Source organism: Mustela lutreola, chromosome 4 (assembly GCF_030435805.1).
Source record: "Mustela lutreola isolate mMusLut2 chromosome 4, mMusLut2.pri, whole genome shotgun sequence".
NCBI classification, from domain to species: Eukaryota; Metazoa; Chordata; class Mammalia; order Carnivora; family Mustelidae; genus Mustela; species Mustela lutreola.
Genome location: NC_081293.1, coordinates 197000255 through 197026256, shown reverse-complemented (window position 1 = coordinate 197026256; position 26002 = coordinate 197000255). Strand labels below are relative to the sequence as shown.

General features: G+C 57.2%; 2 protein-coding genes across 8 annotated transcripts in view; one reads left to right on the top strand and one right to left on the bottom strand.

Annotated features, from left to right (window-relative positions):
• The window catches only part of SMARCD3 (SWI/SNF related, matrix associated, actin dependent regulator of chromatin, subfamily d, member 3), a 29474-nt gene extending 15528 nt beyond the window's left edge, over positions 1-13946 (top strand). For 2 of the 6 annotated variants that reach the window (XM_059172282.1, XM_059172284.1), the window contains exons 3-14: positions 7663-7874; positions 9575-9617; positions 10434-10556; positions 10679-10801; positions 11052-11147; positions 11301-11402; positions 11624-11785; positions 12537-12634; positions 12751-12886; positions 13175-13297; positions 13426-13527; positions 13771-13946. In XM_059172282.1, the coding sequence (XP_059028265.1) occupies positions 7663-7874; positions 9575-9617; positions 10434-10556; positions 10679-10801; positions 11052-11147; positions 11301-11402; positions 11624-11785; positions 12537-12634; positions 12751-12886; positions 13175-13297; positions 13426-13527; positions 13771-13824 (1374 nt within the window). In that variant the 3' untranslated portion in view covers positions 13825-13946. The other 4 variants (XM_059172280.1, XM_059172281.1, XM_059172286.1 and 1 more) reach the window with 4 other exon arrangements.
• Positions 13947-14077: 131 nt separating this feature from the next.
• On the bottom strand, positions 14078-19790 carry CHPF2 (chondroitin polymerizing factor 2). Of its 2 annotated transcripts, none has more exons than XM_059172278.1 (5): positions 19665-19790; positions 17958-19148; positions 16974-17538; positions 16220-16402; positions 14078-15528 (listed from the first exon to the last, which is right to left on the bottom strand). In XM_059172278.1, the coding sequence occupies exons 2-5, from the start codon at positions 18242-18244 to the stop codon at positions 14221-14223; spliced, it is 2343 nt and encodes a 780-aa protein (XP_059028261.1). In that variant the 5' UTR covers positions 18245-19148; positions 19665-19790; the 3' UTR covers positions 14078-14220. The 2 variants fall into 2 exon arrangements, with proteins under 2 accessions (XP_059028261.1, XP_059028262.1); XM_059172279.1 differs by having other exon boundaries at positions 19601-19740.
• Between the last annotated feature and the right edge of the window lie 6212 nt (positions 19791-26002).

The following is a 26002-nucleotide window of genomic DNA, read 5'->3' as shown; positions in this document are numbered from 1 at the left end:
TTTTGCTTCTTTCTATCATATTTGTCTTTCTTGTGTGTGTGTTTGCAAAACTGACACAGAAAGGTGACGTCACACAAAAAGACAGACGACACCCCCCGCCCCCGGCTAGTAGCAGAGGGTGTCCAGGTACAGAAACATTCTCCCACAAAAAGGGAGGCACCCAGCTCTGCTCTGGCCTGGGAAGAGTAGTGGGGGGAGCCAGGAGGAGGAGGAGGATTATGTCATGATGTCCCAGGCCTGCCAGTGTCCTGTCTGCTGCCTGGAGGAAGCCCCTCACCAGAGGCTGGGGAGAGTGAAGGTGCAGATTCCCTTCCACCCACTTCTGGGGACTGGGCCTGGTCCCAAGGTCTAGCTGGGGTTCCCTGGGGGCCTGGGATTTAGGCCAGGTGGGTAGGCTGGGTCAGAACTGCTTCTGAGACCCCCTCCCCACCCCCTGCCACGCATGCCTTGGGGTTTAGTGACCAGTTGGGCGCAAGCGATGGACCAGAAGGTGGAAATCAGGGGTCCTCAGCCGGAGAGCTCCAGCTGGTCTCGCTCTCTCTCTGTGTCTCTCTGTGTCTCTCTGTGTCTCTCTCTCTCTCTCTCTCTCTCTCACTCTCTCACACACACACACACACACACACACACACACACACACACGCTGACACCCCAATCAGTGAGGGTGATTTCATTTCGCTAAGGAAAGCTTTATTGCTGGGGGCACACGGAAAGGGGGCAGCGGAAAGAGGTCTCCGCCTTCAGTCGGGATTCCTTTGTTCCTCCCTCGCCTCCTCCCTCTCCCCTTCCCAGCTTCCCTCCTCTGCTCTAGCCTCCTTCTTCCCTTCTCCCTGCCCGGCCCCTCCTCCCCCATCCCCCAGAGCTGGGTCCCCGCAACAGGACCGCCACTGAAGGCGGGGAGGTGGGGGTGGGGGCCGCGGGCTCCGGCCTCAGCCTCGATGGCCATCTTCCCGCAGGGAAGGAGTTAAGTCTCTCCGCTGCATCCCTCCTCCCTCCTCTGCCTCCCCCGCCGCCACTGAGTCCTGCAGCTAGGCCCTGGGCTGACCTTCACCGGGAGGGAGGCCGCAGTGCGCATGCCCGGGCCGGCTGCCGTCCGGCTCCAGCCGCTGCCCCGGCCCCCGGCGGGCGAGGGCGAGGGCGAGGGCGAGGGAGGGCAGCCGCGGGCCGGGACGTGCCCCTCGCGCCCGGCCGCCCTCCGCTCCCGCGCGGTGGTGGTGATGCGGTGGGGGGCGGGGGACGCCGAGCCCGTCCCGCCGGCCGCGGCGCATCTCTCCCTGAGCGGGGAGAGGCGCTTTGCCATTTGGTGCTGGTGGTGCTTCGGAGGGAAGGAGAGATGGGGGGACGGCAGGGGGGACTCCGGCTCCGAGCCGCAGGGCGGCCGCCCTCTGCCCGGACACGCGCACGGTCTGCCCGGAGCACGGCCTGGGCCGGTCGGTCGGCCGGGGCTAAGGGCCCAGTTGGGCTGGGAGGAGGGTCCCCCGCCAGCGGGAAGCGGGGCTTTCCCTGGGCCTCCACCTCACCCCGGGTCGGGCCGGAGCCTGTGGCAGCAGCACTGCGGGGCGCTCTTCTGGGGCTGAGCCACTGGGGATCCTGGTCTTTGTGAGGTGGGAGTCCCGGCTGGGGTGCCCACTCCTGCGCCTCTGCTTTCTGGTCTGAAGGCCCCCCTCCCGTCCCGTGTCTGCACACGTCGGGCTGCCCCTTTAGAAGCAACAAGGAGATGCGCCTGCTGGTGCCTTGTCAGTCGCACCTTGTGGGTGGGATGTGGGGCTGGTGGGGTTAGGCCGGTGCATGCAAATCCCTGTGGCTCCTTGTCCCTCTGGCCTTTGCACTGCTGTGTGTGCCTGAGGGCCATTCGTGCACTATGGATCCGTAAAGAAGTCTCCCAGAGAAATGGCTGGGAGGTGGGGGGAGGCCCCCCAGGCTCAGGCTCCAAGGCTCCAAGGCTCCGAGCGAGGCTCAGGCTCCGGTGGCCCAGGAGGGAGTGAGCTGTGGTCTTGAGTGATGCTCACCAGCTCCCTGGGTATCACCAGAGCCTTTGGTCCAACCACCTCCTGCAATCTCCTCCCCACCAGGACCAGCCCCTCAGGAATGCGCGATATCCCCATTGCCCTTCACCGCACTTCCTCAAACTTGCTGTCTTCTTTACCCGAAAGGGCTCTTCGAGAGTTGAGAACTCTGAGCTTTATACAAAGCCTAAACGTGTCTGCCCCTGCCCCAGCCCCCCAGAACCTGTAAGGTCCGTGGTTTCACACATGTCCATGCTAGAAGCACCCACCGTGGGTGGGGATGCCCATAGCGACTCACGCCTTCAGGTAAGTGGCAGAGTATGAGCTCTATCCGCTGGCCCACTGAGCTTTGGGTGGTGGCGTTTGATCATAAGTCCCCGTGTCCCAGGATGGGGGGTGGGGTGGGGAGGACAGTGGGGCTTAAAGACTAGTTCCTGATGTCAGGGGGCCACATTTAGGAAATCAAACATAATATCTCAGACACTCGTCAGGCAAGTGCCAACTCATGGCGTAGATGGCAATGCGTATTCAAAGAAGAGAAAAAGTTGGTGCACAGGAGTGGAATTGGGGAGGGCTTCCTGGGGGTGGTGGGGCCCACACTAGGCTTTAAAGGATGAATGTGATCTGGATAGGCAGATGAGCAGTAGTAGAGGGATTCCAGGCACAAGAATAGTGGGAGCAGAGGCTTAGACATGGGAATGAGTGAGGGGTTTTGGAGGTTAGCAGACAGACTAGAGGTAATCTCCCCCAGGTCACCAGTGGCCACCTTCATGGCCTGTGGCAGCCACCCCCGCCCCGTTCCCACCCTGCCAGGACCCAGCTTCTGCATGGGGGAATGTGGGGGGAAGCTGGGTAGAGATCTGGTAGAAAGAGGACCTCTGGGTTCCTTGCTAAGCCAGCAGAAAAGGAGGGTTATCGTGGGCCACTCTGGCCTTTTGGAGGACTGACAGCGGGCACCCACCTGCAGGGAGACAGCACAGCGAGGGCCCAAGGAAGTCAGGCTGTAGGCAAAAGGACTCTCCGGGCAGAACACTGCCTTGGTTCTTTGTCTGCACTCTGAAGGCATGCTGGAGGGGTTCCCCAGTGCAATTCTGGGTCTTTAAGGTGTAACTGCAAATAAGTTTTCCAACAAATTCCCCCAGGCATTGCCCGGCCCTCACCGGGATGCCGACAGGGAAGCCCCAGGAGGCACGTAAAACTTGACCCACTCTCCTCTTCCCAAAGCCCTTGGGCTCTTCCTCCAGAAGGAGGAGAGAGGAGAGGGGTGTGGCCTTCAGGGGGGACTGGGTGGCGCTATGGTTCCCAGCCTGGGGATCTCAGGATTTGCCCCTCCTGTTTCCTGTCCCTCCTTCACCCCAGGGACTGCCAGCTCCCTCCACACTGCCTCTTCTGGGGCTCCCTCACAAACCCACACTTCGCCCTGATTTCTTTGGGGTCTGGAGGATGGCCCTCCCGGACCCAGCAGCCCCAGCACCTCACCCCTCCCATGCCCGGTTCCAAAGCCGGGAGGCTCTGCTCGCCTCCATGCCTCTGCCCATCCGCCCAGGCCCCCACCCCAGCCCCTCGCCTTCCCTCACATTTTCTCTTCCTGTTCTCAGGAGTCGGATCCACGCCTCTTTTCCGAAATACTTCCCCTCTTGCCCTCACTTTCTCACATAGAGACAAACAAAGACTCCCATACCCAGAAATAGACTCACAGGGAGCTGGGAGACACACACAGGCCGAGTCCTGCCACACACGCACTGGCGGGCGCGCATTCGCACCGGGGCTCCGGTGCAGGGAGGCACACAGAGAAGGCGTTTGTCCGTGCACGCACACAAACACCCACACCCACGGCCACCGCGCCGTGCCCACACCAGGGCGCAAACACACCCGGCGGCCGAGACAAGGGCGCACACATCTGCGGACGCGAGGGGACACCGCCTCCCCGGGCACACCCCCCGCGGCCGGCCTGGTGCAGGAGCAAGGCCTCCTCCGGGCTCGGCTCCCCCCGGATTCCTTCCAGCGAATGTTTCCCTACTTGGCCTGCCCGGTCTCTGGGGAAAGAGCCTCAGAAATGCAGCAGGAGCCACTTGGGGGACAGCTGGAACGGACTGTTCCCTGCCTGGCCCTGCCGGCGAATTCCCTAACCGAGAAACTATTCGTGGCGAGAGCCCGGGTGGCCGGCGAGCCCCCCGCCGCCTCTCCCCGTCCCCTCCCCGCGCCGCCTTCCCGCGGCCCTCCGGCGGCCTCGGGCTGCAGCGCCGCTGCCCAGCGCCCCGGAGCCGGGCTGGCCGGCGAGCCTCGCCGCTTATCTGCGCTGTTTGGACAGCGAGGGCTGGAAAGGCAGGCGTTTGTGTCCCCGCCGAGTCAACAGGCAGACCCCGGGCCGCCGGACTATTTCTGTCTTATCAGTGCAGGAATGCGGCAGCCGCGGCGGCGGCGGCGGCGGCGGCGGGCGGCGGCGGCGGCGGCGGCGGCGGCGGCGGCGGCGGCGGCGGCGGCGTGGGCCGTGGGCCGTCAGGGCAGCCCTGAAGGGGCCCCCTCCCCACTCCGCTCGAGTAGAAGTGTGAGAGAGCCCAGCAGGACTCAGAGGGGAGAGTTGGAGGAAAAAAAAAGGCAGAAAAGGGAAAGAAAGAGGAAGAGAGAGAGAGAGTGAGAGGAGCCGCTGAGCCCACCCCGATGGCCGCGGACGAAGTTGCCGGAGGGGCGCGCAAAGCCACGAAAAGCAAACTTTTTGAGTTTCTGGTCCATGGGGTGGTGAGTGGGGGAAAGTTAGCGGGGGAGGGTGAGCGAGCTGGCGCGGGCTGAATGGAGGGATGATCGGGAGGGGCCGGGAGGGGGCTCCCGCTCTCCCACCCTCTGGCAGGGGCGCCACGGCCCGCGGCCCAGCCCCAGGACGGTGCCGGCGCCCTGGCACTCGAACACGTCGTCAGGCGGCGGGCCGGGGATGGGTGCCTGGGCGGGGAGCGGGACGCGTCTGCAGGGGTCCTTGTCAGGGGCTGGGGGTGGGACTTGGGGACTGTCCCCCCCCCCCCGCCGCCCAATTGTGTGTGTGTGTAGGGGGGGTCCCCTCTGTACCAGACGTGTTGTCTTCTGTTCTCTTCCTCGTGGGCCCAGGTGTTCCCCTGCCCTGGGGGTGGGGGTGGGGGACACGGCAGGGGGTGGGCTGGGTTGGCTGCTCCTCCGCTGGGACAGTGTCTCTCTGATTGTGTCTCAGGGAGCAAGGAGCAGGTGACCCTGGAGGCACTGCGAGCTGCAGGCTCTTTGGCTGAACAGCCTCAGCATCCTGGCTGGAGGGCTCTGGGGCTTTGCTGATGGCCTCTGCCATCAGGGTCAGAGAGAGACCCTCTCTAGGGACAGGTCCCAAGTGAAGGGGTCTGAAGATCCCCTTGGCCGACTCAGCCACCAGAAGCTGATGTCCTTAAATCCTCAAAGGTGTGAAGGAAGGCCTGGAGTCAGGGACGTGAGGCCTAGAGGCCAAAGGGGCAGGGTGGCCCCTTCCTGCCAGGAGCAGACTTGGAAGGCCCACAGGGAGCCTAAGGGAGCCCAGGGTGACCTGAGGGGATGGGACCTCAGGCTGAGGCAGCAGGAGCCAGGCCGGGAGAGGCGTGGAGGGCAGTGGAATGGGAGAGGCAGGGGCTGTGGGACTTGAAATGGCTACTGGGTTCGGAGCTGGGTGCAGAGGAGGCAGTCAAGTTGACTATGGCCAAATTTGGTTGTGACCCCAAAGAAGGCACGTTCTCAATGAGGGAGGCCAGAGTGCCTAGAATCTTGGTCCTTCGTTGGGGTGGTCCGGGTAGCTGGCACAGCCTTCTGGGGGCTCTGGAAACTTCTCCCTTGGGGCCCCTTCAGCAAATCAGCAAGTATCGATGGCCTTGAAAAATGGGAGAGCAGCTGACTAGGTAAAGGGGCTTCACTGGGGCAGCTTGTCCTCCAGTCCCAGAGATTTCTAAGGCCACTTCCCAGGGGTGCCCTTGTCAGTCAGCCAAGTTGCCTGCCCAGCCATGCTGCTTGGTGAAGTCCCTTTAAAAAGGCTCATCCAGGGGAGAAAGGGGGCTATCCATGTGGGTTGGTTGGTTTGTTTATAATTTAGCCAACTTAGAGCTCCAGTTCTTGGGTGGCTGTGAGTCCCACGGCTTCACTCCCCATACCCAGTCTGTACTGCAGTGGGGCCAGGCTCCATGCTGGGCCACCCCGCTGGAGACATGAGTGACGGGGTCAGGTGGGGTGGGGGAGGCAGACACACGGAAGGGCAGTTTTTGCTTTGGGAGAGACGGACAGAGACAGCTGGCCCGCTGGGAGTTAGGGACCTAGCTCAGGGCGAGCGGGACTGGAGGGAGAGTTGGCAGTTAGAAGGAATTCACCCAGCTCCTGCTCAGGGCTCCTCCGTGTGCCTGGGGCCATCTGCACTCTAGGAGACAAAGTGGGTAGCCTGTAGAAGGTAAAAGGGGCTGTGTCCCTTGCTCCCTAATGTCCTTCCTGCTCTCTTTGTCCCCTTCACACCCACCCTCCACTTTATAGCCCCTCCGGGGGCCTTCCCCAATCCCAGTTCTGGGATCTGGACAAGTGGGGTTTTGAAAGTCTGTGAAACATTTCACTCAATGAATTTGCATCTCATCTACATCCCATCTGAGGTGGCAAGGGAATACACCTGCCTCATCTCGCTCCCCATGGCACCCCTTTGAGCCCTGACTTCCTACCTCGCTGGGGCGGAGTGGGAGGGAAGTGGAGGAGTTCTGTAGGCTGGAACCCTCTCTGGTAATGCCGGCAGACAGGAGGGGAGAGATGGATGGAGGAGGAAATGCCGCTGCCTCTGAGCTCCCCAAGCCTCTGGGCAGCCCACCTCCAGCCCAGCTGCCTCCGGTCAGGGAATCCTGGTAGGGTGTAACCTCACTGGCTCCTGCTGCCTCCAGCCTTCACCTTAAGGGCATATGGGGGGGGGGGGGGGCTAAGACGTCAAAAGCCCTGGGTGTGGAGGCTTGGCATCAGCCAGAGGGGGTGTGGTGGGAGCTGAAGGGTCAAAAGCAGGGGCCCAGAGAGAAGGGCGGGTTAAGGTGGGGAGCGCAAGCACAGGCCAGGACAGCCCAGGAAGTGGACTTGAGAAGCCGGGAGTGGAAAGAGAGACAGAAGTCCTAGCAGAGAGCGGGGCCTCTAACCCAGGTGAAGCTGCAGAGAGCAGACAGTCCGGGCCCCTCAGGAAACGGCGGTTCTGTGCTGCCTCTGCCAGGAGGCGCTGCGTGACCTTGGCTAGGTCGCTTTTCTCCTTGAGCCACGGTTGCCTCATCTGTCAAGTGGGGTGGGAAGAACCCCCTCAGTCGGTCTTGCGGAGGAACCTGTGGATGTGAACATCCTTTGAAAAGGTTGAAAGGCGCCATTAATATTCATTTTCGCGGTACCTTCCGCAGACCCGAGGCTGGCGATGCCCGGTGCAGCTGCCTGGCTTCAGTTAGCTTCCTGCAGCGAGACGCAGAGCCCCCTCCGCCGAGCCGCGCGGTGGCGGCGCCCCTGCCCCTCCCACCCCTCGCTCACGCTGGCGGCATCGGGGTCACCGGCCGGGGGGCTTGGGGTGGGAGAGACGCGGCTCACCGCGCCTGGAACCGGGGCCCTGGTCTGACCGGCGGGCGCCTGTTTCTGCTTCACCTCCGCCCCCGCCCTCGTCCCCCCCCCCCCAACCCAGCGCCCCGGGATGCCGTCTGGAGCCCGGATGCCCCACCAGGGGGCGCCCATGGGCCCCCCGGGCTCCCCGTACATGGGCAGCCCCGCCGTGCGACCCGGCCTGGCCCCCGCGGGCATGGAGCCCGCCCGCAAGCGAGCAGCGCCCCCGCCCGGCCAGAGCCAGGCCCAGAGCCAGGGCCAGCCGGTGCCCACCGCCCCCGCGCGGAGCCGCAGGTGAGTGGGGCCCAGCGCGGAGGGGGCGGGCCACGGGACCCCAGGGACGCGGTGGGTGAGGAGCGGGACTGGAAGGAGCGAGGAAGAAGGAGCGAGCGGTCCTGGGTGGGATGCCCTCTGGGGAGGTGGGCCGAGGGGGCACCGGTCTGGTTCCTTTGTGTGCCCACCGTAGAGACTGAAGCTGCGGCCGTCGCGCCCTTCTCCTTGTCACCTGCCCCCTCCTTCTCTCCAGCCCTTGTCCCCAGGTTCTGGGAGACGCTTCTGTCTTTGGGGTGGGGGTGGGGCTGGCGGTCGGACTGAGGGCTGAGCTTTGGGGACGATTTCCCCAAGTGTGGCTGTGCAGTGCACCGTCCTCAGTCCCCTGGCTGGACTGTTTAAAAGCCCCACTCCAGGCAGTCTCAGTCTGACTCTCTGGTCAGGGGGGTGGAGCCTGGGGATTTGCCCTGTGGGTGGGTGGTCTGCTGCAGAGTCCTGCTCTCAGGGGATTCCGAGGCAGGCAGAGGATGGGGAGCTGCCATCATCTGTCCTGGGGACCAGGTCTGCCCCCCCAGCCAGGAGAGGCCATCCCGTTCCCCTGTCTGAGCCAGCTGGGGACACCCTGAAAGCCCCTGCTGGTGTCTGGCAAGAGAGATGCCCCTCTGGGTTTCACTATTTAACCAAACACACATGCTTCCCTTTGCACACCAGATGGAGTCCTATAAAAAGAGTAATATGGATTTTACCTCATTATTAAATATTTTTTTACACATCAAGGAAAATTCACCATTTATAGGATTCCCAAGATGAATTCTTTTGCAAAGTGAATCATCCTTTCATACAGTAAACAAGTTCCTGATCTGTCTTGTGTAGATGGAGAGTTTCACATAGATAATTTCTTCAAAACAAATCAGACCTTTAATGAAAGGGGCTCACCTGGCCTTAGAAGAGACTCTTGGGCAGGAGGGGGCAGTGGCTGTCACCACACACAATGGTACAGAGCCATCCTCCAGGCTGGGTTTTAATCTCAACTTGCCATGGATTTTCTGGGGGTGTTTTTGGGAATCAGAAGCAGCTAGCAGGTCAAGAAGAGTCCCAAGTCCCAGCTGCCACCCCAAATCCAGCCTGCGGTCACACCCCCACAGGAGAAGCCTCTCTCTGGACCTCTCTGGGTGTGTCTCTGGACCCTGCTGGCAGGGTGATCCGAGGGCCTGCCAGCCTCCTCTTCCAAGCCCATGGTGCCAGGGTTGCAAGACCTCCCCAGCTTCACCCATCACTTCCTGCTCCAGGGATGGGAGAGGGTGTCTGCTTCTCTGCCTCTGAACTCAAGCCACCTTGGACTGTGTACCTCAGCTTAACAGAAAGGGAGACTCCTCAGAATCCCTCCTCCTCCTCTGCCCTCCCCCTCCCTAGCTTTTCTCAAGCACTTTTGCAGCTCCCCCCCTGCCCCAGCCCTTCCTAAGTCTAAATTTCTCTGGCCTGAGGATGTGGTGGGGTGGAAAGGGGCACCAGGGCTAGAGAAAAGGATGGGGCCACGTCTGCTGCCCACAAGAGGACATAGCGCCATGCCATGCACCACTGCCGTAGCCCTTGGGCGGGCAGACGAGCGGGCTGTGGGAACCCCAGCCAGGCGGGTGGAGATGTCGGGATAATTTAGCAGGTGGCCTCGTTACTCCCAGATCTGTCGCCATGGTAACCTGGTTTTTTCTTTAAAAAATGTACAGTGCCAAGAGGAGGAAGATGGCTGACAAAATCCTCCCTCAAAGGGTGAGTGCCTTTCACAGCAGCCCCCGGCCCTCCCCCCACCCTGTGCTGCTCTGCCTCCTCTCCCCCCACCCCACCGCCCTGGACCGCTTCCCCTCCCCCCTCAGGAGCAGAGCTTCAGCGTCACAGCCACTTTCACTTTTTGTTTAAAAAGATAATTAAGAAGTGGGGCTCCCTGGCCAGAGGGAGAGGGTGGGGCGGAGGGAAGGAGCAGAGCCACCGTAAGAGGTAGGGTCCTGGGCCCGGGGTGAGGCCCTGCGGGACTGAGCTCCTGCAGTCCACAGACATAAATAAAGGTGTGGGACAAAGAGGTCACAAGAGCTAGGGGACCAAAGGCTGGCCAGGGAGTGAAGGAACTGAGGCTGGCCAGAAGGCCTGGACATCATCAGTGAACCGAGGCGCAGCGAGGCGTGCGGGGTAGCACGGCTGAGATGTGAGTGGAGCGACAAGGTGGGTGCCAGTGGAGAGGGAAGCAGCAACATCCTCTGTCTCAGGCGCCCCAGGAAGGTCCAGAGGCCATATGACAAGGGCAAGGACCAGATGAGGTGAAGTCCCACTTGCTGGGCTCCGTGGCTGCGGCCTCCCCTAGTGATGAAATGCTTCTCGAGGGAGAAGCAGCTTTTTGTCCCTACATGCTGAGGTCTTTTCTGCTGGATATGCAGTCCTGGGGAGAAGGCCCCGTTTGCACTCGAAGTTCCGTGCCCGGAACGTGGCCAGCACCCCTCTACACTCTTTGTATCCTGGGACCACCTGACATGCACGTTCCCCCTACAAGACTGGCTGAGCCCCTCGTTCCCTGCCTTCCTCCTGCTATTCCAGATCCGGGAGCTGGTCCCGGAGTCCCAGGCTTATATGGACCTCCTGGCATTTGAGAGGAAGCTGGATCAAACCATCATGCGGAAGCGGGTGGACATCCAGGAGGCTCTGAAGAGGCCAATGAAGGTGTCTTGATTTGGGGGCAGGAAGAGGGCTCTAGGTCGTGTTCGGAGAATGAAGCAGTGGGATTGCCCCAGGGAACGGGAGCATGCCGCATGGGCTCTATACTATACTCTTTATTTCTACAGCAAAAGCGGAAGCTGCGTCTTTATATCTCCAATACTTTTAACCCTGCGAAGCCTGATGCTGAAGATTCTGATGGCAGCATTGCCTCCTGGGAGCTTCGGGTGGAGGGGAAGCTTCTGGATGACGTACGTCCTGGCCCAGGTCTCTTCAGGTGCCCTGGGGTGGGTATGGGGCTGAGCTGAGGACAGAAAGAGATGGATGCACCATGGGTTAGGGAGTCAGCCCTGGCGAGGGGGGGGCGGCCTGAAGAGACAGTCGGGCGCAGAGGCCTGCTTCTAACCGTGCTGCCCTACCCGACCAGCCCCACCCACCCCCGGCTCGTCCTGCCCCCACGGTCCCTGTCCTGCCCCCACGGTCCCTGTCCCTCTCCCACAGCCCAGCAAGCAGAAGCGGAAGTTCTCTTCCTTCTTCAAGAGTTTGGTCATTGAGCTGGACAAAGACCTTTATGGCCCCGACAACCACCTCGTTGAGGTAAGACCCAACTTCTGCCTGGGCAACGGCCACTCTGCCACAGACCACCGTTCCCTCAACCACACGGATCTGGATCAGGGACCACCTGAGAGCCCTTGGCCCCAGCAGCCATGATGGGCCTGTGAGGTGACCCAGCTCTCCTCCCCTGGGCAGTGGCACCGGACACCCACCACCCAGGAGACAGATGGGTTCCAGGTGAAGAGGCCAGGGGACCTGAGCGTCCGCTGCACACTGCTCCTCATGCTGGACTACCAGGTCCGTGCCCCTACCCCAGACGCCACCCCACACCCCTTCTCTTAGGGCAGATCTCAGCTTCCAGGGAACCTACCCGGGAGACCCATTTTCTTCCGTACCTCATCTTCTCCAGAAGCATGGTTCCCAGGAGCCCAATTATCACGTCCCCCCAGTCCCCAGCTGCCTGGCCCTGAGTTCTTTCCACTCCCCTCTCTTTTATCTTCACGGCCGTCTTTTCCCAGCCTCCCCAATTCAAACTGGACCCCCGCCTGGCTCGGCTGCTGGGCTTGCACACGCAGAGCCGCTCGGCCATCGTGCAGGCCCTGTGGCAGTACGTGAAGACCAACAGGCTGCAGGACTCACACGACAAGGAATACATCAATGGGGACAAATACTTCCAGCAGGTACCCTCTCTCGTGACCTCAGGGATGTGGGGGGCGGGCAGAGGTTCCAATAGGGGAAGTGCCTCAATGAGGCTCAAAGGCAACTCCCCCACCCCCACTTCTAGATTCCTGGGTGCTAGCGCACACCCTACCCTACTGCTCCACGCCGCAGCCTGTCCCTTTCAGCCAAGCCAGTTTAGAAAGTTCCGGAACCTTAAAAGGCTGACAGTGTGGGGAACGTAATATTCTTGGCACTTGGGAGTTGGGACCCCTGGGTTCCAGTCCTGGATCCAGACTCTACCAAAGTAGAGATTATTTGTAAAACTTTTTAAATAAACACAGCAGATAAGCTTGAGGCGTAAAATAAGTCAATGTTTATTGAGTGCTTGCCGTGTGCCGGGCTCTGTTGCAGGCGGTGTGGGCTCATCCACTTAGTTTTCCCAGCCTCCCTGGTCATTACCATCCCCACTCTGGACACGAAGAAACCAAGGCCTGAGAGCTTAGGGGATTGGCTCGAGGTTGCCAGGTTAACGGAAGAGGCAGGATTGGCACCTCGGTGGCCACAGACCCCAGGCCGATGCTTTCGGCCGCGGCACCGCACCAGCCCACGTCCTTCTCCACGCTCCGCCCCCTGCAGACACCCTCCTCCCCACTCCGGCAGCAATGAGGACTTAGACTTGCTCCTCTTGTGGCCGTCCCAGAATGGAAGGATCAGGGCTGTCACACTCTTCCCAAGCAGATGAAATTGGTCTCTCTTTCTCTCCTACTTCAGATTTTTGACTGCCCGCGGCTGAAGTTTTCAGAGATTCCCCAGCGCCTCACAGCTCTGCTGTTGCCCCCCGACCCCATTGTCATCAACCACGTCATCAGGTGAGGCCCCGACTTGCTCCCGAGACCAGGGAGTCAGGGCCGTCCTGCCCTCCCTCTCCTCCCACCCCCCACCCCTGCAACTGCCGCGGGTACCAAGGGCTGGACTTCCCTGGCAGCGTGGACCCGTCCGACCAGAAGAAGACGGCGTGCTACGACATTGACGTGGAGGTGGAGGAGCCACTGAAGGGACAGATGAGCAGCTTTCTCCTGTCCACGGCCAACCAGCAGGAGATCAGCGCTCTGGACAGTAAGGTGGGGCCAGAGCCCAGAGCTGGAGTGGGACATTGACCCAGAAATGGCAAAATGCAGACAAGAGATGAGAGTACAGGCCTGTGGAGAGAAGGGGGCAGGTGGCCTTTCCCTCGCTCCTTGGAGCTCTGCCCATCCCCCTTCCCGGGCACTGCAGTCGCATCAGGGACCTAAGGGACTGCCCTTCAAAGGAACAGCAGCAAATCCCTCTCCCCCACGGCCCCCGTCCTCCTGCCCCTCCTCTCCCACATCACCATGGCCAGGCGAAAGCGTCTGTCTTTCTACCTGTAGATCCATGAGACGATTGAGTCCATAAACCAGCTCAAGATCCAGAGGGACTTCATGCTAAGCTTCTCCAGAGACCCCAAAGGCTACATCCAGGACCTGCTCCGCTCCCAGAGCCGGGACCTCAAGGTGAAGGGGACTCCGGGAGCACTGGTTGGAAGAGAAGCATATTGGGAAGACAGTAAATGTTGTTATATGACGGTGGGGGTGGGGGTGGGTGGTCCAGGCTCGAGGCTGACCCCCCTGCTCCTTCCCAGGTGATGACAGATGTGGCAGGCAACCCCGAGGAGGAGCGCCGGGCTGAGTTTTACCACCAGCCCTGGTCCCAGGAAGCTGTCAGCCGCTATTTCTACTGCAAGGTGCGGAGGGGCTCCCTGGACCTCAGAACCGCCGCCCCCTCCCCCCCGCCCCTGCTCCCTCCAAGAGAAGCCTCCCTTCCCAGCCCAGCCAGTGGCCCTTGTCACTCCACCAACCCCCTCACCACGGAGCCCTCCCAGGGAGCCCTGCTCCCAGACGCTCTTCCAGGGTGGCCGGGTGGTTGGGATTGTCCTGTCACTCACCAGCAACAGTGTGACCCTGCTACTGCTCTCATTTCTCTAAAGATCCAGCAGCGCAGGCAGGAGCTGGAGCAGTCGCTGGTTGTACGCAACACCTAGGAGCCCCTGTGAATGAGCGCCACTGTGGGCCTCCTCCCCGGCCCGCCCCCAGGGGGACTCTGCTGTCACTCCTGTGACACCCTCCGGGTGAGGCAGGGAACGATTAAAGGTCATGCATCTGAGAGCAGCCTTGTGTGTCATTGACAACTGGGGAGGAAGGACCAGGGGAAGGCGGTGGGTCCCTCGGGGAAAATTCCCCACCCCCTCCCCCCCATGCTTCTCTTTCCTCCATTTTTCCTAGACCTAAAAACAGTTTGGCAGAAGACACTTTTAATAGCGTTTTTTCTTATTAAAAACAATACAGCAACAAGCTCTCCCTCTGTCCATCCGTTTCGCCTCGCCCTTCCCGGGGCTGAGGCGGGAGGGGGAATCGTAGAGGGGCAGGCCCGGGCTGCCCTAGGTGCTGTTGGCCTGCTCGGGCTCGAACAGCGCCATGGCGAGCTGCGCCCGGGCCCCCAGCCCCTCCAGGCTGCTGAGCCGGCAGCGGTGGTAGAGCTCCTCGCTGAGCCGTGGGCTGCAGTCCCGCAGGGAGAACTTCTGCACCAGCCCTGGCTCCACGGCCCGGAAGAGGTGGAGCCCTGAGAACCGGAGGAACACATCCATCACCTCCAGCCCCTCCAGGGCTTCCTCCTCTTCCTGGCCTGCCAGTTCCCCGGCCAGCCGGGCTCGGGCCGCCAGGTAGTCCGCGTTGTAGAAGCAGCCCTCCGCAGACGCCTGTCGGTCAAACCTGCCTCCGACAGAGGGCCCCCGGGCGGGGTCAGCCCCAGGAGGGGAAGGGGGGTCAGGGCCAGCGCCCGGGGACCCTGGGGCAGGTCTCTGTGGTGCCAGGGCAGGGTTGAACTCCTGGAAATGCACCGGGAAGAAGGCCTGCCAGCCAGAGATGGCGTTCATTCGGCAGCGGTTGAGGACTTCTGGCCCGGGCCTGGTCCACACGGTGGTGAGGAAGAAGAGTGTGTCCACGGGGTGCTTCTTAGAGATTACGTCCATGAGCCGCACCTGGGAAGGGGCCTCGGCGCGCACGGCGAGCCAGGCCAGCCTGGTCCCCGGGTACCGCCGCTCTAACTCAGCCGCTGCCGTCTTCACCCCCAGGAACGGGTCTGGGGCCCCTCGGCCGCCTTCCCGAGGTCCGTAGACCAGCAGCAGGGTGAGCAGCGCATGCTCTCGTGGCTCCAGGACCCCGGCTGCAAAGGCCTCGAGGAAAGCCAGGGCCGCAGCGGCTTCGGCCGCCAGGAGCGGCAGCACTAGCTGCACGCGGGTGGCCTCGGTGACATAGGGCATGGGCAGGATCTCTACCCGGCTCAGTGGCCGCAGCAGGCTGACCCTGCGGGCCAGGGCCCGCCGGTGGCCGCGCTGCGTCACGGCTTCCAGCAGGAGGTCCAGCGTGTACTCCATGCCCCGCGCCGGGTCAAAGCGCCGGTAGCCATTGAGCAGCCGCCGCTTCTGGAAGCGCAGGCGGGGCTGGTAGCGGCGGTTCAGCTGCTCCAAGGCCGTCTCCACGGCGTCGCCCACATCGGCCCTGCTGGCCCCCTGCAGTGGGCACTTGGGGGACCCATCGGCACAGGAGAAGGTGTGCTGCTCTGTGAAGTAGTCCCAGCCCAGCACCTCAAATCGGGAGTGTGGTGTGAAAGGGGCTGGGAGCCCGATGGGCCAGCTCAGCCCTGCCTCGCCCTCGGGGGTCAGCACGGTCAGGTTCTGGATCTGAGCCTGGGGGGGGCAGGGAGGATGCAGAGTTAGTGTCCTCTGGGGAGTCAGGGCCTGACCCCGCTCTAGCATTCTGGGTTCTGAGCTCGGTCCTGACTCTCAACACGCAGCGAGGTGCCCCTGGGCTAATCACTTAGTCCCCTTTCCATTCCTGTGTGTAAAATGCAGAAAGCATGTGAACCACACGCACCTCACATAGCCGGTGCGAGAAGGAAGAGGGGGAAATGTGCTTTTGCGGCGGTTGAAGCCCCACAGCCTCGCTCTCCCACACGCGCAGAACACCCTCTTCAGACGGAACCTTCGCTTTCACTTGCTTTCCCCGCCTCACAACCCCTAGGATCCCCTGGAGCGTTCTTCCATGTCTACCCGTGGGCTTTTTAAGGACAGCGCTAGAAACTCAGGGACTTCCAGGCTTCTGCTTCTCCAGTGGAGGGGCACTAAAACAGCCGTGTCTAAGCGCGGGACTGAGCTCCCGTTCTCACAGTGCACCTGCAAACTCTTTTCACCGCAACCAGGTCGGGCTGGGAGCTTCTCTTATGGTTGACCTGGGTCCCCTCTCCTTGGAGATGCGTACACCGAGGTAGGGTCAGCCTCCTCCTACCCCACCCACCTCCCCGCTCGCTTGGCCGCCCCCTCGCTGGGCGCCCAGACAGGGGACGCTCCATCTGACCGCCAGCAGCGGGCCGGGGCTCACCTGCAGCTCCTCTATCTCGCTGTACGCCCGCTCCAGCTCCAGAGCGCTGAAGCGCTTGTGAAGCCTGTACATGAGGGCGCCCTCGGAGACGGGGTGCACTGCGAAGGCACTCAGGAAGGCCGAGCTCCCCTCCTTCTCGGGGTCCCTATTTTTGGCCAGTTCAAAGGAACGGTACTGCTGCCCCTAGAGGGACCAATCAGATCAATCAAAACCATACCCTGCCTGTCCCTGCCACCCTTACCCGGACTAGCATTCACACCTAGTGGGGAGAGCCGGAGCCCACTCCGGGGTCCCCTTAAACTTGGCCTCTCACCAGATGTGGGAAAAAAGAATGTAAAGTAGGCCATTAGGATGCCCTCTTTGCCCAAAGAACCCCACTGTTTCAAGAGAATGAAACCCATGAGCCAGAAAATGCTCCCACTACTCTGGTTTACCTTACTTCTCCAGGGCAATGGCCACCTCTAGGACATTCCCAGATCAATTATGACTGTGCATGTCATAAGGAGGAGGGGGCAATGGGCAGGAGGGACAGCTGGCAGGAGCTGGTGAGCAGGGACACTTTCCTATCTTGCCCAGGGGGTCCCTGACAAGTTGCCACTTTTGACAGCCTGAGAACTCAAAGTTAGGGTCAGTGGCTAGGAAGGACAAAAACCCAAGCTGCTGCTGGGAAGGAGCCAACAGCACCCGCCCTGGAGACAACTGCTCAGGCGCTATGAATTGTTGGGGACCGAGATTGACTTGAACGGGCTGTCACCTGGTGCTGCGAGACACAGCCGATGCCCAGAGAGTCGATGAGGCAGCGGCCAAGCCACTCATCAGGACGGGCACTGAGAATGTCTCCTCGGCAGCCGTCCAGATGTGGCCGCAGTCGAAGCAGGAGACTCCGTGACAACAGGTAGCCAAAGCCCCCGTGGCAGTACCGGGCCTGCTCGCCTGCACCAATAAACTCCTCGGCTCGGCCCAAGTACAGGTCTTGGTTGATGCTGAGGTGGCCAGCGAGGGCGGCCAGGCGGGGGGCCTGTACATACGTGTCATCCTGCATGATGAAGAACCAGTCGTAGTCGGCCCCAAAGTGCGTGTGGAGATGGCGCAGGGTCTCTGACATGAGCCAGGCTGGCCGTTCGTCCCCATGGGAGACCACCTGCATTCCTGCAGGAGTCCGCGCCCCTCGCTGCCCCGTGAAGTACAGTAATCGAGGAAAGTGGTGGGCCACCGTGCGGTTGACAGCCACAGCCAGAGTGGACAGGGTAGCCCTGGAGGTCAGGACAGCCACCAGCAACCGCTCCCGAGAGCCCAGCTCTGTCTGGATATACCGAGTCCTGCGGAGGGACCAAAACACCAAGGGTCAACTCCTTAAGCTTTAGGGGCCCAGTCTGTCCAGCACAGACGTCGCTCTGGGAATGAAGAGGAGGGACCTCCTCATCGATATGAATGAGCTACTACAGAGAGCACCCACAGACACTGGAACTCGTTTGGGGAGGGGTCTACTACGGATGGGTTAGACGATTAGATGGTGAGATGCATTTCCTGCCCTGTTGAAGAATATCCAACACCAATTTAACACCAATGGGGGAGACTTTCTCAAACCTGAGAAGGAAAAATAGGAACAGCCCGTGATGGGTAATAAGGCAAAGAACTGCTCTAGCAGCCCAACATGGACTATCAGTGAAGGCAGAGGCAAGGCCTTCGAGCCGCGTGGCAGTGGGGTCTGGGGACCATGGACACACACAACTCTCACCTGAGCACCTTCTTGTAGGGCTTGTTGGGATCCCGGTAGTAGGGGACAATCCGGGGTTTGAAGTCTTCATCACTTTGGTCGAGTCCAGTTCTTGAGTCTGGATCATGTGGCACTCCTGGGTCCCCCACAGCTTCCACACAAGGATCTTCTCCCTCACCCTGGATCCAGGAAACCCGCAAGAGGCTCAGGCTGCATCCCAGAGACAGCCCTAGGATGAGGGGCAGTGCTGGCCGCAGCAGAGCCAACAGGGAGCTCAGTCGCATGGTGGGAGGCCCTACCTTATGCATGCCCCAGGGGGCACGGCCTCAAGGATCAATGGGCGTCAGGCCAAGCAATAGCAGGCCTACAGTTTTAAGCAGGAAACCTGGGATCAGTGAAGTCAACAATAGAGCGAGGTGTGTTTGCTGCCAGGCCCAGCATCCCCAGGAAGCGCGGGGCTGGGCTTCAATCCTCAAGGTGCCCAATTTAACTCTCAGTCTAAAGGGCAAGACATATTAGAGTCGATTTCACCCACTAATGGGATTATGGTCTGTCTTCTAAAAAGAGGGTTCAAAACTTAATCCTACCAAATCTAACCCAAAGAGATCTACACACATCTGGAGACCTGATCTAAGTCCATACAGGAGCAGCTGATAAAGAAACGGTTGGGGAAAAGCAAAAGCTCCATGAAGAGAACAGCCCCAACCACAAGAGCCTTCATCCGTAGGCCTTTTCCAAGAGCCCCTGGCTGGGGGCAGGTTTCCACTCAGCTTCCTGAAGGGGCTGCGGACTGGCTATTGAAGGGCAGCACAGCGGAAGGGCAAGGGGCCTCTTTCTACTCTACTCCTGAGTCTTAAGAAAACCCACAGCTACTAGAGTTACCCCTCCTCCCAGTCCAGAATGGTCAGGAGCCGCTGGCATGGTGCACAGCTCTGCCCACCCACATGAGGTGGACAGACAGGGCGACTCAGCACTGAGAGCCTCTCAGAGGAGCACGATGGCTGATGGAACCATCCTGCGGGGCAGTTCTTCTCTGAACCCAGCTGCCGAGAGGCTGGTGCCGTCCACCTTCTTCTGAGAGGAAACAGGAAGCAAATGACAGTAACTCTGGCTGCGTAAGAGCAGTTCGGCGTCTGGTTTTACCGGGGCCCCAGGTGCCCAAGCCAAACCACCGTGGGAGGACGAGAAGCAGCCAGAGACGCCACCGGGGTCCTGTGAAAGCAAGCGGGGGGGCTCGGCTGGCTTCGGACGCCACCGCGGACGCCACCGCGGCCAGGACCAGCGCCCCCGCCCCCCCTCTCAGCGATCAAAGACCAACTCTAGTCCTAGAAGGCAGGCCCAAAGCGACTTTTAGCTGTTAGTCTCCAAACAGAAGTAAACCCGGCTGCGTCACGGAACTGTCGAGGAGGGGCCGGGGGACCGAGGGAATGGAGGTCGCGGCCGGGGCGGAAGGCGAAGTCCCCGTCACCGGGCCCGTCGGCGGGGCAAAGGCCCTGCCTGTGCGTGCGAGCGAGGGGCAGCAGGTACGCCCGCGTCCCACAGCGCGAGGAGGCCCTGCAGCAGGGCCGGGGAGGCGGCGGACCGGTAAAGGGCAGCCAGGTGTGGCCGACGCGGCCAGCGCCGTCCCGGGGAGCGGGGCGAGGGCGTGGGGGTGGGACCTGCACCTGCCGACGCGAGCGGCGCCCCGGTCGCCCCTGGGGGGGGAAGGGCGGGGAAGGGGGAACAGACCCCAGCGCCCGGCCGAGGCGCCGGCTCCGCCGCTGCAGCCGCTGCCACCTCACAGCCCGGCCCGCGCCTTCCTCTTCCGCTCGCCGTCGGCCCCGGTCTCTATGGTGACCGCATCCGGTCGCTCGCCCCGCCTCCGCCCGCTGGGTGGTCTCCCCGCCCCCTTCCCCCCACTGCGCAGCCGCCGAGGGGATGACGTGGCAGCCCCGCCAGGCACCCGCCCCCGAGAAGGAGCGAGCGCCCCCCTGACCCTAGTAGCCGGGGACCGGCGGGCGGGCAGCATCTCCAGCCTCAACTGTCGTCTTCCTCGGAAATAAAATGTCCTTCTCAGTGGGCGCGCCTCGGCCTCTGCCTCTGCCTCTGCCTCCGCCTCCTCGACGACTTCTCCCAGTGGCCTCGGAACCCCATCGTCCCCTGACGTATTTCAGAAACGTGGTTTGCCCACCCAGTTGCAGGCCGGCGTTCCAAGTGTTGAGTGAGGGACGCCTGGGGGGCTCGGTCATTTAAGCGTCTGCCTTCGGCTCAGGTCGTGATGCCGGGGTCGTGGGATCGAGTCCTGCGTCCGGCTCCTTGCGCAGCCGGGAGCCTGCTTCTTCCTCTGCCTGCTGCTCCTCCAACTCGTGCGTGCGCGCTCTCTCCCAAATAAATAAAATCTTTAAAAAGAAAGGAAAGGGGAGGAGGGAGAGTTGAGCGAACAAGTGGTAGGTGAGGTGGGCATGGTCCCTGCCCTCCGGGAGCTGAGGGTTGAGGGAGACACAGTAAACACACACTGACATACCCAAAATATAAACAGGTAGAAATGGAATCACAGCCTGTCATAAGTACCACTGCAGAAAGTAGAGCCCAGCGGAAAAACAGGACGGGAAGAATTAAATTAGATTGGGAGTTTGGGAATGCCAAGATCAAAGATTCGGTAAGTTACTTTGGCAAAAAGTGGAGAGGAGTTTTCCGGGCAAAGAGCAGAGCACAGAGGCCCTGAGAGAGGAAAGATACTGCGCCAGAGAAGAACTGGGGGGTCAGGGCCGGCTAAAGCCCGATGACAGAGGAGAAAACAGCGCAACAGGAGGCCAGGGCTGGCGGGGCATTCCAAAGACCACAGCGCGGCCTCCGCCGGCAAGGCACAACCCAGATAGGCAATTTGCAAGTGTATGGGGGCCACCCTGTCCTATGGTTGAGGGGAGGAGCCCAGAATGTTCCAAATCCTGCACTTTGCAAGACAGAGTCGCACAAGAGGAATCACGCAGCCCATATGGCTTTCAAATGTTCTCCTAAACTTTCGTTATGTGGAAAACAACAACAACAACTAATCCTTGAGCCTGTGTTTTATTTTTTTTAATATTTTATTTATTTGGCAGAGAGAGCACAAGCAGTGGGAACAGCAGGGAAAGGGAGAAGCAGGCTCCCAGCTGAGCAGAGAGCCTGATGCCGAGCTCAATCCCAGGATGGCAGGATCTTGACCTGAGCCCAGCAGGTGCCCCAAGAGCCTTTGTTCTATATATAAAAACAAAGTAACTTTGTAGGGTTGTAATATGTGCTGAATTTTCAAGGAATGTAACTATCATGTAAATGGAAAGAAGATAATACTTTGTTTCATTCAGGAAGACTAAGAGTTACTATTTTGGAGAACTGTATCACAGACAGTGTACTCACTGTGTTCGGTCTGTATTTGTACAGTCATATTCAAGGTAATTCTATATACAGGTACAAACATATGACTAATTATGTTTTCTAGCATAACGAGATAACAATTATTGGAAAGGCTCTCCTTTTCTTCTGTTATGGTTAAGACACTACATATATTTATATATATATATATATTTTTTAATTTACGTGTGTAGTTAGGTTATATTTCAAAATAGTAAAGGAGGTGTTATAAAAAAAAAAAACAAGTTTGCTATTAGAAGAGAATATTGGGGTTGGTAGAGTAAAGAACCACCATTCTAGGAAGTATATAAGATAGAAGTTACCAGCATTTGTTTTCCTTTACTGTGCTTTGGTCTTATTCTCAGTTAGACTGCAATTTGATTTCCCCTGAGCAATGGCACATAATAAGGAGTAAGTGAATGATTTGTAAGACTAGGAAGTCTAACTCTGGGAAGCAGAGTAGGGATGCTCACTTCGACTCTGGAAGATACAGGTTCCAGACCAGCATTGTCCAACAGGAATATAATGTAAGCTGTATAGGTAATTTTATATTTTCTGGTAGTCACGTTAAAAAAGCAAAAAAGAAACAGATGAAATTAATTTTACTAATTTGTTTATTACAGTATTAATCATACCAAATTATAATTTCAACATGCAATCAATATAAAAAATTGAGATATTTTAATTTTTCCTCACATACAATCATTTTATTTTTTGCTTTATTTTTAAATTCTAGTATTACATATAGGGTTATATAGCTTCAGGTGTACAATATAGTGATTCAACAATTATATACATTACTCAAGGCTTGTTATAAGTGTACTCTCCTTTTTAAAAATTATTTATTTATTAATTTGAGAGAGAGATAGAGAGGGAACACAAGCAGGGAGGAGGGGCAGAGGGAGAGGGAGAAACAGACCCCGCACTGAGCAGGGAGCCCAATGTGGGGCTTGATCCCACGTCCCGGGGATCATGACCTTAGCTGGAGGCAAAGGCCCAACCCACTGAGCCACTCAGGCACCCCCTTTTTTTTTTTTTTTTTAAAGATTTTATTTATTTATTTATTTATTTAAGAGAGAGAGATAGTGAGCGAGAGCATAAGCAGGATAGAGGGACACATGGATGAGGGAGAAGCCGGCTTCCTGTTGATAAAAGAGCCTGATGGGGGCTCAATGCAGGGCTCGATCCCAGAACCCCAGGATCATGACCTGAGCCAAAGGCAGATTCTTTTTTTTTTTTTTTTTTAAATATTTTATTTATTTACTTGAGAGAGAGACAGTGAGAGAGAACATGAACGAGGAGAAGGTCAGAGAGAGAAGCAGACTCCTCATGGAGCTGGGAGTCCGATGCGGGACTCGATCCCGGGACTCCAGGATCATGACCTGAGCCGAAGGCAGTCGTCCAACCAACTGAGCCACCCAGGCGTCCCCAAAGGCAGATTCTTAACGATTGAGCCACCCAGGTGCCCCCTGATAAGTTTACTCTTCATCCCCTTCACCAGTCTCACCCATCCCCCCCCCCCCACCTCCTCTCTAGTAACCACCAGTTGTTTTCTGGGGTTTTTTTTGTTTGTCTGTCTCCTTTTTTCCTTTGTTCATTTATTTTGTTTCTTAAATTCCACATAGGAGTGAAATCATATGGTATTGTCTTTCTCTGACTGACTTATTTCAGTTAGCATTATACCCTGGGATCCATCCATGCTGTTGCAAATGGCAAGATTACATTCTTTTTTATGGCTGAGTAATATTCTACAGTTCATCTGTATCACATTTTCTTTATTCATTCATCTTTCTGGGGACACTTGAGTTGCTTCTGTGTCTTGGCTATTGTAAATAATGCTGCACTAAACATAGAGGCACTTATATCTTTTCATATTAGGGTTTTTGTTTTCTTTAGGTAAATATCCAGTTTTGGAATTACTGGATTGTATCGTAATTCTACTTTGCATATTTTGAGAAACCTCTGACTGTTTTCCACAGTGCTACACCACTTTGCATTCCCACCGACAGCCCACAAGAGTTTCTTATTCTCCATGTCCTTACCAACACTTGTTTCTTGTGGTTTTGATTTTAGCCATTCTGACAAGTGGGATGTGGTTTTGATTTGCATTTCCCTGAAGATTAGTGATGTGAAGCATCTTTCCAGGTATCTGTTGGTCATTTTCTTTGGGAAAAGTTCTGCTCATATCTTCTGCCCCTTTTAAGTTAGATTATTTGGATTTTTTGGGGTGTTGAGTTGTGTAAGTTCTTTATATAGTTTACTTATTAACCCTTTATTGGAGATATCATTTGCAAATATCTTCTGTGGGTTGTCTTTTTGTTTTGCTTATGGTTTCCCTTGCTGTGCAGAAGCTTTTTTATTTTGGTGTAGTCCCAATAGTTTAATTTTGCTTTTGTTTCTCTTGCCGAAGAAGACATATCTAGAAAAATATTTCTATGGCTAATGTCAAAGAGATTACTGCCTCTGTTTTCTTCTAGGAATTTTATGCTTTCAAGTCTTACATTTAGGTCTTTAACCCATGCTGAGTTTATATTTGTGTATGGTGTAGGAAAGTGATCCAGCTTTTTTTTTTTTTTTTTTTTTGCATGTGGCTGTCCACTTTTCCCAACACCATTTATTGAAGAGACTGTCTTTTCCCATTGCATATTCTTGCCTCCATTGTCTCCACACGCAGTCTTTGAAATTGATGGTTATTTTACACTTACAGAACATCTCAATTCAGACTAGCCACGTTTCAAATGCTCCATGGCCATATGTGGCTAGGGACTATCACCTTGAACAACAGAGTTCCAGTTGGTCACTAAGTTTCTAAGTAGTTCTGGATGAGACATTTCCTTCTTTGGGTCTCCCAGTTTCTTCCTATTTTACTTTATTATTTCCTTCTTTGGGTCTCCCAGTTTCTTCCTATTTTACTTTATTATTATTATTATTATTTTTTAAGTAGGCTCTACACCCAATGCAGAACTTGAACCCATGAGCCTGAGGTCAGGAATTGTACATTCCACCAACTGAGCCAGCCAGGCGCCTCTTTCTTCATATTTTAAATAAAGAGCCCAGACCAAATGTTATTTTTTCCAGCACTGACCTGTGGTATTTCAAACTTAACCAGTTCTTTTCTTCTCCTCTCTACCCACATCTCTCTCACTCTCCCGCCCATTTCCCCAGTTCTTTCTCCCCCCATACCCAGGTCTGTTCCCTGCAAAAGATCAAAACCCTAGGTGAGAATGGCAGAATTCCTACACGGCCAACAATTTTTTCTAAGCTTCTCTTGCTGTGTTGAGGGAGACTCTGCCCAGCAACTGTTGATCATGGGAAATCATGGATGTGATTAGTTGCTATGTGGGTGGCTTCAGAGAATTCACTGGTTAGTCTTTCTCAGGCCATGCCAAGCCATTTTACAGACCAGAAAATTCCACCCTCAAATCCTGGCACTGTCTCCTACCAGAAGTGTTGTCTTATTAACAACTCTGTGCTTTTGTTTCTAATATGCAAAATGTTAATACCCCCCTCAGAGTTTGGAGGGTGGGATAAATGGGATAGCATAAATGTAAGAGCATAATAAATGTTAGTTCTCTAACATTTAGAGAGTTCATTCTCTAACATAACCTGCCTGTAACCACACATTTTAATGAGGCTGGGAGAGGGAGGCATATTGTCGGCAGTACTCCCAAGAGGCTAAGTGCTTGGATGAGTGATTTTATGTAACCCACAACCATATATAACTTCTCTGCTTCATGAAGAAAGGTTTTGCAGGGGTGCCTGGGCGGCTCAGTAGGTTAAGGGTCTGCATTGCGACTCAGGTCATGATCTCAGGTTCCTGGGATTGAGCCCCACTGCAGGGGCTCTCTGCTCAGCCAGGAGTCTGCTTCTCCCTCTGACTGACTTCCCCCCTTGCTTGTGAGCATGGGAGCTCTCTCTCTCTGATGAATAAATAAAAGATTTTTTAAAAAAGTTTTTAAAATAAATGTTCCTTCTTAATTGTGAGTTCCCTGAGGTCAGGGAATAACTCGTCTCCATTAGAACTCCAGCATCTAGCTCTGAGCCTGACATATAATGGCCACTTAATTAGTGGAGGATATTCTAGAAAAAGCTATCCTCAAGGTGTGAAAGCATGAAATAGCAAGGCTTACTTGACATACACGTAGAGTCTAGTGGAACATCAAGTTTGAGGAGGAAAACTAGTTCCATGGTGAGAAGAGTTAGCTGCTTTTTTTTTTTTTTTTTAACTGCGGGGGCGGGGGGCACTTTTGCAGAATGCGCTGGCACTTTTGGAGAAGGTGCTCAAAGGGACTAAAAGCTTCATTTGCCTCTCTCTAGCTGTGTCACTGACGGTGGGGCGCCGCTAATCAGAAGCCTGGAGAAGTAACAGGGATCACAAAAGGTCTGCCTTGTATTTGAGGCTGCAAATTTGGGATTTACAGTGTGGGCGATGAGAAGTCCGTGAGGGATTTTAAACAGTAAGACTCAAGAGAAAAAAGGCAAGGTTACAAACCTACCAGGTGATACAGCTCAACTCAGGAAAGATGTTTTTGTTTGTTTGGTTTTTGTTTTTCTTTAAACTTCAGAGCTCTTGCCACCAGACTTACACGGCTTTGACGGAACCTAACCATCCTGGAGTGTGGGGGCTACGCGGCCAAGGTTCGGGGACAACGTTCGGCGACAACGTTCGACACCCTCTAGAAGTGTGGTTAGCACTG

Coding starts and splice junctions, on each gene's coding strand:
- CHPF2 (XM_059172278.1), bottom strand. CDS start 18,244: ATGCATAAGGTAGGGCCTCCCACCATGCGACTGAGCTCCCTGTTGGCT. Junction 17,539..17,957: donor CCCTACAAGAAGGTGCTCAG/GTGAGAGTTGTG, acceptor GTCCCTCCGCAG/GACTCGGTATATCCAGACAG. Junction 16,403..16,973: donor GCTGTGTCTCGCAGCACCAG/GTGACAGCCCGT, acceptor TGGTCCCTCTAG/GGGCAGCAGTACCGTTCCTT.